Source organism: Perna viridis, chromosome 5 (assembly GCF_037379345.1).
Source record: "Perna viridis isolate PV_CMFRI_1.1 ecotype Kerala chromosome 5, ASM3737934v1, whole genome shotgun sequence".
Classification (NCBI taxonomy): Eukaryota; Metazoa; Mollusca; class Bivalvia; order Mytilida; family Mytilidae; genus Perna; species Perna viridis.
The window spans coordinates 11,683,253-11,696,394 of NC_142449.1; the positions used below are offsets into that span (position 1 = coordinate 11,683,253).

General features: G+C 31.8%; 1 protein-coding gene across 7 annotated transcripts in view; it reads left to right on the forward strand.

Annotated features, from left to right (window-relative positions):
- LOC148616034 (uncharacterized) overlaps nt 1–13,142 on the forward strand; it is a 55,348-nt gene that overhangs the window by 23,930 nt on the left and 18,276 nt on the right. For all 7 annotated transcript variants that reach the window (XM_088582673.1, XM_088582668.1, XM_088582671.1 and 4 more), the window contains 12 exons: nt 836–902; nt 2,393–2,425; nt 3,972–4,043; nt 4,999–5,103; nt 8,173–8,319; nt 8,777–8,857; nt 9,718–9,827; nt 10,316–10,439; nt 11,273–11,395; nt 11,690–11,791; nt 12,555–12,644; nt 12,841–12,911. In XM_088582673.1, coding sequence (XP_088438799.1) covers nt 836–902; nt 2,393–2,425; nt 3,972–4,043; nt 4,999–5,103; nt 8,173–8,319; nt 8,777–8,857; nt 9,718–9,827; nt 10,316–10,439; nt 11,273–11,395; nt 11,690–11,791; nt 12,555–12,644; nt 12,841–12,911 — 1,125 coding nt within the window. The remainder of the gene's footprint in view (nt 1–835; nt 903–2,392; nt 2,426–3,971; nt 4,044–4,998; nt 5,104–8,172; nt 8,320–8,776; nt 8,858–9,717; nt 9,828–10,315; nt 10,440–11,272; nt 11,396–11,689; nt 11,792–12,554; nt 12,645–12,840; nt 12,912–13,142) is intronic.

The following is a 13,142-nucleotide window of genomic DNA, read 5'->3' on the forward strand; positions in this document are numbered from 1 at the left end:
ATTATACCTGCTATTGATTTTCTGTGATATACTGTTACAGTACTGTTACAGTAGCAGGGTAGGGATAAACAATAATTTGTCAGGTATTTTGCAAGTAATTAATTTTCCACCTGATAGACAGGTGTTCACAGCTAGGTTTGGTTTCAATCTTTCAAAGGAATCGATTGTTTAACAGATTTTTCCTTCCTGTTCTTTTATTCACACATTATGACTCTGTTTGGAGCCTATTTCTATCTTGGACAAAAGGAATGCAAAAGGTCAGTTGAACACTTTTGCTTATTTTTTTTCAGTAAAAAAGTTATTAATTTTCCATTTTAAAATAAAGGAAAAATATTTATCTTGGAATTCTGTAGGTGGTTTAAAGTCATGTCTGTCTGTACATTGCATAATGTTTTAAAATTCTTGTGCCAAAAACTTGGATATATAAATGTAATTGTTGCTTTTTCAGGGTAAAGACTTTGTATTGAAAATAGTTTTGAAAAAATACTGTATCCAACCAAGCAGGTTTTTATTGGCTGTAAGGCTTATGTTTCTGTCAGTATGTGTGTTCATACCAGTGTTTATCTGTCCACTGAATTAATTTGTTACTTGACCATCTTCTGTAGGAGTTACATCCCTTGGGAATTTTAATTTTTTTTTACTAATTTCTAAGACAAGAGACTATCATTTAAGTAAAATGAGAATTTTTGTGAATGTTTTGTTCATGCTGATAAAGAAATTCTACAATTTTCTTTTGTAAGTTTAAATAATTAATATGTGTTATGGTTGATATCTAATTGTATTAATTTGATATTTTATAAACATATTAGTTTTTACTATTTTTTGAAATTTGCAGTGGGAAAAGGAAAGAACAAGATGCATCTGCACTGGTATCCAGTGGTGATCAGGATTCTACTGATGAGGTATGCTACAAATAGTTTTTTTTTTATGAACAGGTCTTAGTCATTTTGATGTAACATATTGGTAAAATAATACAACATTAAATATGTAGTAGGGAAACAAAATACTAAAAGTACGGATTTGATTTTGCTGTGCTAATTAGGTGGTTTCAGTTGGTTTTGTCATGCAAATTTTTGTTTAAATCTGATTTAATAGGTCTTGACTCATAGGAAATATTACTGTAAGGAAACTTACATGTTTCTGTTATTTGTAATGGTTGAAATAATTTATGAAGTGTGATAGAATTGAGATTGATATTTAATTGTTTACTTCCTTTTGAAACTTTTATGATAGTGTAAGACAAAAAAAAAATTTACTGTCAAGAATGAGATTTGAAGTTCTTCGATCAGTCTTCATTGAGTAAGGAGTATAAACATCTGATTTTAGGATATTTCCTATTTCATCCTTTGTTTGACTTAAATTATATTTCCCTCCTAATTTACACACCTAAGTGATCTCATCTTCCTGCATGATGCCTTTGTTTTTTTCATTTTTGGTTCAATTTAAAACTTCTTGTCACTTTTATTTTCTTTACAACTACTTATAACAGCCCCCTTAATCCTTTAACTATAGCTTCATATATCATATTAATTTAGACATTTGTAACATTAAATACATGTTTACTTTTGTTACAGTATGGTTGTAAGTTTTTTAGGCTATGGTTAAATACAATACTTTTTATACAACCGTTAAAAGTTTGCAGTCGTATAACGTTATAGTGCTGTCATTGTCTCTAGACACTTGGTTTTCATGTGATAACTTAGATATTAGTTAATTGATTTTTATAAAATTTCATCACGAGATTTGAACTTCCACATAGCCAAAGGAATGTTGGTATTGGTATTAAAGAATTAGGGGCCAAAATCAGTTTCTCAAAGAATTAACTCCAGTAAAAGGATATGGGTATCTGGAATACTGTTCCACAATTTTCTATACCATTATGGTAATTTTTTTCTGATTTCTGGATGATAACATGTTAAAAGGAATGGATCTCTTTGATATTGTACCACAAAGTGTCACAGTCAAAAAGGAATTAAGAACCAAAAAGGGGACAGTTTGATTCTGGTCAAGTACAACAAGTTACATACTCCTAAGGAAGGTTTTGATAGATTTTGGACATGACATTTTTGGTTATGACATCAACCATTCAAGAATAAGCCCCGACTATTCAGGGTTTGACCTCTGCAGTTTTCTTGGCCACATGCATTGTCATATCACAGATTTTAGTCCTGGTGAATATCACATTTTTGTTTAATTAAAATTTTAGTATGATGAGAATGCTAGAGTGCAATGGCATTTGGTATATCTTGTTTTTTTTTTTGTTTTTTTTTTTTTTTCTGAATAATGATGAAAAGGTACATTAAAATATACTACCTTATATACTATTATTGTTTACTTATGCTGTCAAGAGGAATACGTAGAGGATTGATATGATTCGTTATATCTCTTACAGGAGTCAATTACAATAAAAGAAGAACAGAACAAGGTAATGAATTAAGTGTCAGTATCTGTAAGAATCAGGCAATGGGTGAAACATGGTATAAAAACACCCACCATTTTGATAGTTTCATTTGACTATTTTCACCATTGGAATCAAGGAAAACAGTCAAGATTTTCTATATCTATATATATATATTTTTAAATAGAGAAAGTATCTTTGAGTGATATTACATTGTCAGATTGGTGGGGTTTTGACATGCATGTTTTTTAATTTTCCTATTTTGCTTGATTCTTACAAACACTTAGACTTAACTGTTAAACATGGTGAAAGGAACAGTTACATTAACAAAAACAAATCATACATCAAGAGTTCATGTCAAGGTTTCTTATAGGAGAAACAATGTACTCAGCCTGAAAAGGGCCTAAAAATATTAGCATTATTTTTAAATTTACTTGGTTGTGTAAGAGCTGGCTTATTGAGTCTTTTTCTGGTATAAATCCTTGTTAATTTGCTATGACAGGCTGATTTTAAAAAAGTTCTACATAGATTTCAAATTTTGCTTGTAGTGAATTCAGGTCAGGTGTGCTTAAGAAGATTAATATATTTCATGTTTTTGTTTGTTAATAAAAGGCTGTTTTTGGTAGAGTACCATATAGCTGTTTTGGGGTTTTTTTTTGTGGATGTAAAATTTTGCGATTTTGAAGATAAAAGGTATAAAAAAAAAAAGAAGAATTTTAGCATTTGGCGGATTTTTTTTTGGTGTTTTTAAACAGACTGCTAAAATGGGCCAAAATTAGCACCTCACAAAAATTACCCTTTATCCTGTATTATATTTCAGTTATTTGTTACTTATCAAAATTAATTTCTTGGTTCTTATGGACTGATTTCATGACAAACTTTAAAATGATATTTTCCTCAAATTCTTCACATTCCTACATTTTCAACCAATCAAATCACTTGAAATTGAAGATTTGAAGAAAATCTCGGGTAGAGATTGTTTAAGTTATCCAGGCCAGGTCCTTTTTTTTTTTTTTGATATTTATTTCTGGAGAGGAATTTTTTTATTATTGGCCTGGGAGGTCCGAACACTCATGCAAATGGTCTTATAGAATGGTGAATGTCTGTTGGATAGGGGGGATTTTTTAAAAAACTTTTCTCAAAACTATATATTACAGTCATTAGATATTTGGTACGCTACTTAAGTATAGGGTTAAATATAGTGGGATGCGATTTCAGGTCTGTCACATTTCTTCTTTCTGTTTATGGAAAGCCAGCATTTTGTCTTTGACCCATTTTTGATGATTTAAGTAGAAATGTGCTTTACTGGACAAGATGTGCTAACTCTTGTTTGTAACAATTGAATTTTCTTGATAATTCAATAAAAGAAAATGAGTACAACATATTAAGTAGTATTATCTTTCTGACAATACTGATAAATTTTAGAAAGGAAAAACAAACTTTTAACATAGGTTAGTGCATGGATCATGTCAAAATTGTTGAGGCATGTACTAAGAATCATTAAAATCACCCATCATGCCAAAGAATATTCAAAAGTTATACATTTAAAAAAAAATATTATGTTTTACAACAGAAAGAGACAGAAAGTAAGAAGCAAACTAAAGATCCAGATATAGAGAAGTTAACTCTGAAACCTCAGAGCAAGGTAGGTTCATTGGGGACATCTAGAGAAGTTAGCTCTGAAACCTCAGGGAAAGTTAGGTTGATTAGGGACGTCATACAGAAGTTAACAATGAAACCTTAAGGCCAGGTAGGTTGATTATAGACATCATGGGGTTAAATCTAAACCCTCAGGGTGAGGTAGGTTGATTGGAGAAGGCATACAGAAGATAACTCTGAAACCTCAGAGCAAGATAGGTTGATTTAATACATCATGGAGAGGTTAACTCTGAAACCTCAGGATCAGGTAGGTTGATTTAGTACATCATGGAGAGGTTAACTCTGAAACCTCAGGACCAGGTAGGTTGATTTAATACATCATGGAGAGTTAAACTCTGAAACCTCAGGATCAGGTAGGTTGATTTAATACATCATGGAGAGGTTAACTCTGAAACCTCAGGACCAGGTAGGTTGATTTAGTACATCATGGACAGGTTAACTCTGAAACCTCAGGGCAAGTTAGGTTTATAGATAAGTTATTTCTTAAACTTCAAGGTTTGGGAAATCTCAGGGCAATTTAAATGAATTAATGGAAACCTCAGGGCAAGGTAGGTTAAATAGAGGAATTCTCAAGGCAAGACAGATCAATTTGTGATTTGAATTCTGTGAATAAATAATGGAAATATTGCAATATTAGATTTTTAGTTATTATTTATGGAAAACAAATATGAATGAAACTGATATTTCCAGTGAATATCCTGTAGAGTTAAAGTATATATTTGTAGAAATGTTGAAATCCTTTCATCTATACATATTAAATATCAACTGGTGGCACGTTGTTGTTATTTTGCCTAATGAAGTGTTATCCTGTTTATTTATTTTTGTTTATATCCTTTTGGTCCATTGGGAAATATCACTAAATCAGATTTGTTAATTGTTTTGACATTTTAAAAATTACATACATTGCTCACCAGCTTGTTCATCTCTTAATGTCATTTCAGAAATCTAAAGGTCGCAAGTCAAATCATCAGGAAAAACAGACAGCGCCACCTGTTTCACAGTCCGCAGTTGTTACGGCAACACAAGAAAAAGTTGTTAAGAAAGTGGTAAGCATTTTCATTAGTATACTTAAATACTTGAATTTAGAATTTATTTTTGCAAATTTGAAGTTTTTGAATGGAGTGTGTTATTAAATTTGACTTCAGAAGTTTCAATTGCATACCATTATTGTAAACTTATTAATTAATTGACAGTAAAGATCATGAAAGAATCAGATTTTTCTTTTATGATCCTATGACAGCTGTCTCTATCATTGCTGTAAATTGTGATGGATGAGTTATTCCCTGCTCCAGGCAGATGGGTTTAATCTGAGAGCTGAATTCATATGAATGAGTTGTTCCCTGCTCCAGGCAGATGGGTTTAATCTGAGCTCTGAATTCATATGAATGAGTTGTTCCCTGCTTCAGGCAGATGGGTTTAATCTGAGCTCTGAATTCATTTGAATGAGTTTTTCCCTGCTCCAGGCAGATGGGTTTAATCTGAGATCTGAATTCATATGAATGCGTTATTCCCTGCTTCAGGCAGATGGGTTTTATCTGAGCTCTGAATTCATATGAATGTGTTATTCTCTGCTTCAGGCAAATGGGTTTTATCTGAGCTCAGACCTATGCGCCACAAACTTAAAAAATAAATTACTTATTTCTTAAGTCTTAATTGTCAACTGTTTGTGACGTCATCAATTTCAAAGAATTTGATTAAAGTTACCATGGAGGTTAAGAATATTCTCAGACTTAATTTTTTTTTAACTTTTGTGGCACCAGGGCTTGAATTCTAATGGATATGTTGTTGCTTGCTTCAGGCTTGTGGGTCTGAATTCAAAAGTATGTATATTAACCAGTTTCAGATGGTTGGTTTTTATCTGTGTTCTGAATTCTGATGGATGTGTTATTACCTGCTTCAAGTTGATGGGTTTCATCTGACCTCTTAACTTTTGTTAATTTGCTATGATCTTCATTAAGCAGGTAGATTCTTTCTGAGCTCTGAGTTCTAATTGGTGGGTTATTACTATGTAAGTGGAATCTATCTGAGCTTCAAAAACTTGATGGATGTGTTATTGCCTGCCTAAGGCACATTGGTTCTATCTGAGCTCTGAATTCTGATGCATGTGTTATTACCTGCCTCAGGCATGTAGGTTTTATCTGAGGTCTGAATGCTGATGCATTTGTTATTACCTGCCTCAGGCATGTGGGTTTTATCTGAGCTCTGAATTCTGATGGATGTATTATTACCTGCCTCAGGCATGTAGGTTTTATCTGAGCTCTGAATTCTGATGGATGTGTTATTGCCTGCCTCAGGCATGTTTGTTCTATCTGAGCTCTGAATTCAGATGGATGTGTTATTGCCTGCCTCAGGCATGTAGGTTTTATTTGAGCTCTGAATTCAGATGGATGTGTTATTGCCTGCCTCAGGCATGTAGGTTTTATTTGAGCTCTGAATTCTGATGGATGTGTTATAACCTGCCTCAGGCATGTGGGTTTTAACAGAGCTCTGAATTCTGAAGGATGTGTTATTACCTGCCTTAGGCATATGTGTTTTATCTGAGCTATGAATACTGACATAGGTGTTAACCCTGCCGTTTTTTGCAGGAGTGTCCTGTAATTTTACCTTTCAACCAGCAAAAAAAAAAGACTCCTGTGCGGAAGGCATCGATCTCCCGGTTTCAAGAATTCCTCCAGTAAAAACCTCCTGTAATTGAATTTATCAAATATTCGTCAATTTTTGTCTGCCATTTTTGTTAATGTCAACAACAGTGTGGGTCGCAAGTCTTTCTAGAATTATCTTCATTCTTATTGACAAATTGCATGATTTATAATTTTGGATGGATAGGTATGTCAAGATTTTAAGAACTTTGTGACAGAACACAAGTTGCCGTTCCATGTGGCTGATCATTTTACTGAACTTGTGAAAAAAAATTCCCTGACAATAAAATTGCAAAGAAATTTTAATGTAAAAGGACTAAATGCACCCAAATCATAAAGCAGGTTATCGTACCAAGTCTTGAGGCTTCAAACATACAGTGATTGAAAACTGTAAACAGAAACCATTCAGTATTTTATGTGATGAAAGCAATGGTAGGGATGCCAAAAAGTTCTTTGCTACTTCTGTTTTTATCTTAGCTATGAGTTCAGATGGATGCGTATTGCCTGCCTTAGGCATTTTGGTTCTATCTGTATTCTGATGTATGTGTGATTATCTATCTCAGACTGGTGTGTTATACCAGTATCTGAGCATCAAACTAAGATGAATGTGTTGTAACCTTCCTTTGGCAGAAGGGATCTTTCTGAGCTCTGAACTCTGGTTGATGTGATATTACTTGCTACAGGCAGGTAGACTCTATTTGAGTTTTGAATTCAGCTTCATGCAGGTGTTTTTTTTTAAATTTTTCTGTGCTCTGAAATTCTCTACAAATCAATATTATTGATATAATAAGAGTTAAGCTGTTTACTATTCTACATGTATAAATAATCTCTTGACATAATAGTCTGTTCAAGTTTTTTAAGGGAGAACAAAATGTGTTAGCTAATGTAAGATATCATATAATACAATAATTGCAATCTAATAAGCAGTTGTCTTTTTTTGTGTATTATAATTGGTTGGACATCTTCTATGGCCTTAATGATGATATTTACATAAGTGTGAATTCCATATACATTCCATAAGCTAACATGGCTACCACTGCTTCAACAAATGATAGCTGTTAAAGAAGTGGTTTTAACTGTTTTATTGAATTCATTTTCAATGTTGTATGTTCAAAACAATAATTTTTAAAAGAATATTAGACAATCATGTCAAGTTGTCTATTGAATGCCACCATTTGCAATGTCAGTTTTGGTTGTCAATTTCACAGAATGAGAGTCTACATAAAAAACAATAAATTATTCAGATAGTTTGGGATTGGAAATATTTAACACTGTTTTCCTTTAATTTAAGGTGTAAAATTGGACCATTCACTCTCAAACCTGACATAAAAGTCCTTTATTTGTTTTATGAGTGGGTGGTCTGATTTTATACTTTGAAAGATATCTTGAAAAATCAGTGTTAAATCCTGTATTAATTTTGACACCTGAAAACATAGTATCAACACTGTATCAACATTTTTCCTGATCTATTTTTAGCCAGATAAAGCTTACGCTAAAAATGAAAATACAGAGATCGAGAAGTTAATGGCAGAAGGTTCCTTGGCATATTTAGATGGTCTAGGAAAGAAAGCAGTATCTAGTTATCTGAAAGCATTAGACCTTCTCAGTGGTAAAAAACCTGAGGTGAGTGAGCTCAATGTATGAAGGTGGGTATCCAAGTGCCAGACATTAATCAGTATCTGGTGTAAAGTTGCTGATTCTGATATATACATGTACATGTAGTTAATTGATGAAAAAAGTGACTATTGTTGTTATTTAATACATACAAGTCTGTGATAACATTTTTCTTTAGATGTAGATGATGTCGTTGTTTTGTTTTAACTGTGTGTTTGTAATATCATTTTTATTTTTAGAACAGGATGTGTAATTCTTAAGCTGTTAATATTGTATAATAATTATGCATTTTTTCTGGACTGTCAAAAAAGGGGTATTGTGTGAAGATTCTTCAATTCTAGCTATTACAAAAATGATAAAATTATCAATTTTTCCTACTTGAGCTTTGTTTACATCCTCTCAATTATTAGATGACAACTTGTAAAGGCCTGCTTTTTTTGTTTATACATTAATGTGTATTTGATAGGATTTTGGCTTAGACGATCAAGATGTTGCTGTATTAGAATATGCATATGGTGTGGCTGAAATATCTACTGGTATTTTTAAGGTAAATTATTATCAACTTTAAAATTTTACTGACAATTAACCTTTTCTGTGAAGAAATTGTATGAAGAAATGAAATGTCATTATTGACCATAGTGTTGACACTAGATTCTTCTTGTTTGAAAATTGAATTTTTATCTTTTGTACTTAATAATGATATTAATGAAGATAAATTCATTATCCAATATTAAACTACTTTATATTTTACTATATATGTAGCTACAGAGGCATAAAAAGTGAAAGTCTGTTGCTTCTAAGAGGTTTTTTTTTTATAGTTATGTTATGTGCTTAGATATTTTGTATAAGGCAAGCAAATGTATGTCTTGTTTCTGGGATAGTAAGTGAAGGTTTTTATTTTTATTTTTATTTTTTTTTGGACAAATGTCATATTAGATAAGTTCAGTCAAATGTACTTTGATGCATTCCTTATGTTTATCCTTAAAACCATTATACACTCACAGATGTAACTGTCAGACAGCATGTTCTTACAGTTAAAAGCTGAAATCCGCCTTTTTTTTTCAAATCCAGAATTTACTGTTACGGTTCATTTCTTTACCGTATGTTTACTTCAATTTCAACAATATCCACTTTTCTTTAATGGCTCTGTAAAACCATGTCTGAACTGTGCTAGCTTTCGTAATGTGCTACAGCACTGCTGGAAGCAGCTGTTTTGTTAATGAATCCAATCTGGATTGGAACCAGATACAAGCTATCTTATGTATCTCTGGATTTTTTTTTAACAAACTTGCTACCAAAATCAGAATGTTGCCAGAAGAGTTGGGTAACAGGAAATAAGAATACATTTTTTTGCCTGAAGTAGAGGAACTAAAAAGTCTTTAACTTCTATACTTTTTGAATTTACAGCATATTTTAGAGGGAATAGATAGACTGAAGTATATAACTGAGACATTTAAAGACAGTAGACTTCCTCTGCCTTACTTTGGATTGGGTAAAGCTTACGTCACACTCAACAGGTTAGCTCTTATTTATTAGATTCGCATTGCATAAGTACAAAACAACTTCCAGTTCAAAGTTTATGTCAGGATTTGTCTCTTGGCTTCTTAATTGATACTTGCCTTGGGTTTATATTTACTTTCAAGAGTTAAAAGGTCCTCGATTTTTTTCAAATTTTAAATCAATGGTCCACTTTAAGAATACCAATAGTCCTCAATAAAGTGACAAGGCAGATAATTAAAGGTTCATGACCTAGATAAATAAATTTTAAGAAAGTGAATGTCTCAGACCTCAGACCATCACTGATTTGAACCTTTATGACTTCAAAACCAGTACCTCGTAAGTCACTGTTCATGTACATGTATTGTTCTTACTGAACAAAACGAATAGTTTGAATTTTCCTGGTATTGTTCTTACTGAACAAATGAAAAGTAGTTTGAATCTTCTGGATTTTTAAACTGCTTTGTAATCTGGAGTAATTAACACTCTATGCTTATTAATCTTTCAGATTTGAAGAAGCAGTAGAACCATTGAATAAATGTTTAAAGATGGCTGCTAATTTAAAGTTAAATGTATTAACCTGGCCTGGTACAGACACTAAAATGGAAGAAAGCATGTCTGATAAATTACAGGTAAGAATTGCATTCCTTCTTGTTTGCACTGGTAAAAGACTTACCATCATTCTCTGTGGAATTTTTTTGTCAAGCCAGGGCTTTAAAATACATAAATTTCACTACTTTTGTTCATCTTATGTGATCACAAGCTACTGGCTTCAACTACAGAATTTAAACCTTTTGTACGACCACAAACATGTTTTTTGTTGTATAATGGTATCACTCTGTTGCTGTCAGCATCTGTAAACTTTTGTGTATTTATGATAACATGTTAAGCTTTTTATTGGTCTAAGCAGTCGGATACTTATGTTGTCTACTTTAGCTTCTAACCCCAAGTCTGTACTCTATAGAAAAGTTTTCAAGTTCACAACATTTACTCAAGGTTTCATTGATGTATAAAGGAAGTTAAAAAGTGAATAGTCTTCACACAGATTGTTAATGGTAACATAATGTAGATTTGAAGGTGAAGAGCATATGCATGCGGCAACACATTTGACTAAGAGAGGAGCCTATGTTTCATCCTTGCCTGTTGTCCTTATGTATGTCACACTTTTTTATGTAATATTTATAATTGGAACTACTTATCACAGCCGTTTTATATTTTGACACCAAGCTTTATATAAGTGCTGTATTGTTGGATAAGACATAGTCCTTTGGCATCAACAACTTCTGGTATGCTGATGTGTGGATGTAGGTTATAATCACTAGTGGGTGTTAGGGCGTAGATTTCTTATCTATTATGTAAGCTAGCATGACTTCTAAATGTATTGTATTATTGTTATAGCTTGTAAAATAGCGCAAACGTGGGTTGCATAACTATTTTTTTTTAAATGTCTTCCATTATATTTCAGAGTGAAGTAAAACAGTTGTTGACATTGACAAAGTATCCTCCGCCACCTGATGGTGTGTGTAAGCTTCACACTGATGTAGTAGAACCAAGGACAGTCATCTTCTTCTCAGATCCCGACTTTAAGGTATTGTATACTTTAAAAATGATTCAATCATTACTAATACCTTTGCTTTAATTATTAGAATTTTATACTTTCATTGGGAAGTACAATAAATTTCTACTGCAAATTGCTTTGGCTATACTTAAATAAGCTACAATGATTATGATAATGAAAATTTTGAATTGTATGCAGTATAGAAGACTTAACTCAGTACTTGTTAACTTTTTTATTATATGTAGTATATACTGTGTCTACATTCTTGCCACTAAAGCAAAATTCAAAAGTTACTGTTGATTGAATAATGTGTTTTCTGTTTAGGGCTTTATAAGAATAGCTTGTTCCACCAGCTGTATAATAGAGTTCCATAATCAATGCTGGAGAGATTATAAGTCCAAGTTCGGAGAAAAGACTTGTGATAAGGTAGGAATTTTTTTTCAAATTTTACATGGTAAAAATTGTAGTATGATGAATATTGGTTGGGCAAGCTGGTGGGGAAATTATTTTCATAACGCTTTTCTCAGCAACTAATAACTACAGCCTCTTAACATTTGATATCCAGCATCAGGTCCAATATTGTGGGATCCAATTTCAAGCCTGTCAGACATCTACTTCCTGTTTAACTAGATTCTGCCATATCTGTCTTTGACCCATTTTCTTCTGCTTAACCGAATAAAAATATGACATTATTTCAACTTTGTTTTTAACTTTGCTTATTGCAGTTTATGACAATTAATTGATGTGTAAGTAAATGTTAACTAACACATCAACTATCTTGATAAACATGACAACAGATGTCTGATTGAGAAAGAAAACTGGAACAATTTATTATGTAAACAATAATTGAATGTTTGCATTTTACTTCCTGTGAGGTAGAAATGTAATTATCCAATAAAATCAGATTTTTTTCCCTAAATTTATCAGTTCAAAATAAGAATTTAGTAAGGTTAATGTAATTTAATTTGTATTTAAGAATTGGCAATAATAAAAATTTTGTCTATTGAAAAATAACATAAATTTTCCATGTGCATATTGTTTATTGTGTGAAGTGCAATAAACACAATATGCACATGGAAAATTTATGTTATTTTTCAATAGACAAAATTTTTATTATTGCCAATTCTTAAATACAAAATTATTTTAACCAATCAGATTACTGTATTTATCTCAAATTAATTTATTTCAGGATATTTTAGATAAACCATGCCCTACACCAGATTGTATGTCATGCATTGTGAAAATTGTCATCTTTAGACAGGATAGTCTGCAGAAAGAGGTTAGATTTTAAAAAATCATATATGTCTGAAATAATATATATACTCATTTAGATTTTTTAACTTAAGATTTTATATTAAATGAAAGTACAGTTTAATATTAATACAAGTAAAACTTTTTTTGTACATGTATGATAAAATTGGTAATCAAATCCTATTGTGGCTTCAGAATGTATGGTTCATCAATTTTTTTTCCAGATTGTATCCGATAAAGCAGAACATCCACCTCCCAAACCCAAGAAACCATCTCAAAAACATCCACCATCAAGGTAGGTTTTACACCCACTCCATTAACTCGATAAATCAGCTTAAAAACATCCACTATGGAGATAGAATTTAAGTATTTCATCTAAGAAGAAAATGTTAAGGATATGAAACCTTGGTTTCTTAACAGGAATTTTATATTTAGAACTTCTTTGAATCCTTGAGTTTTTCCTCAAATTATCAATTTCAATTGATCCAGTTTCTAGAACTTTGAGTTAGGGAAGGATTTAAGGAAA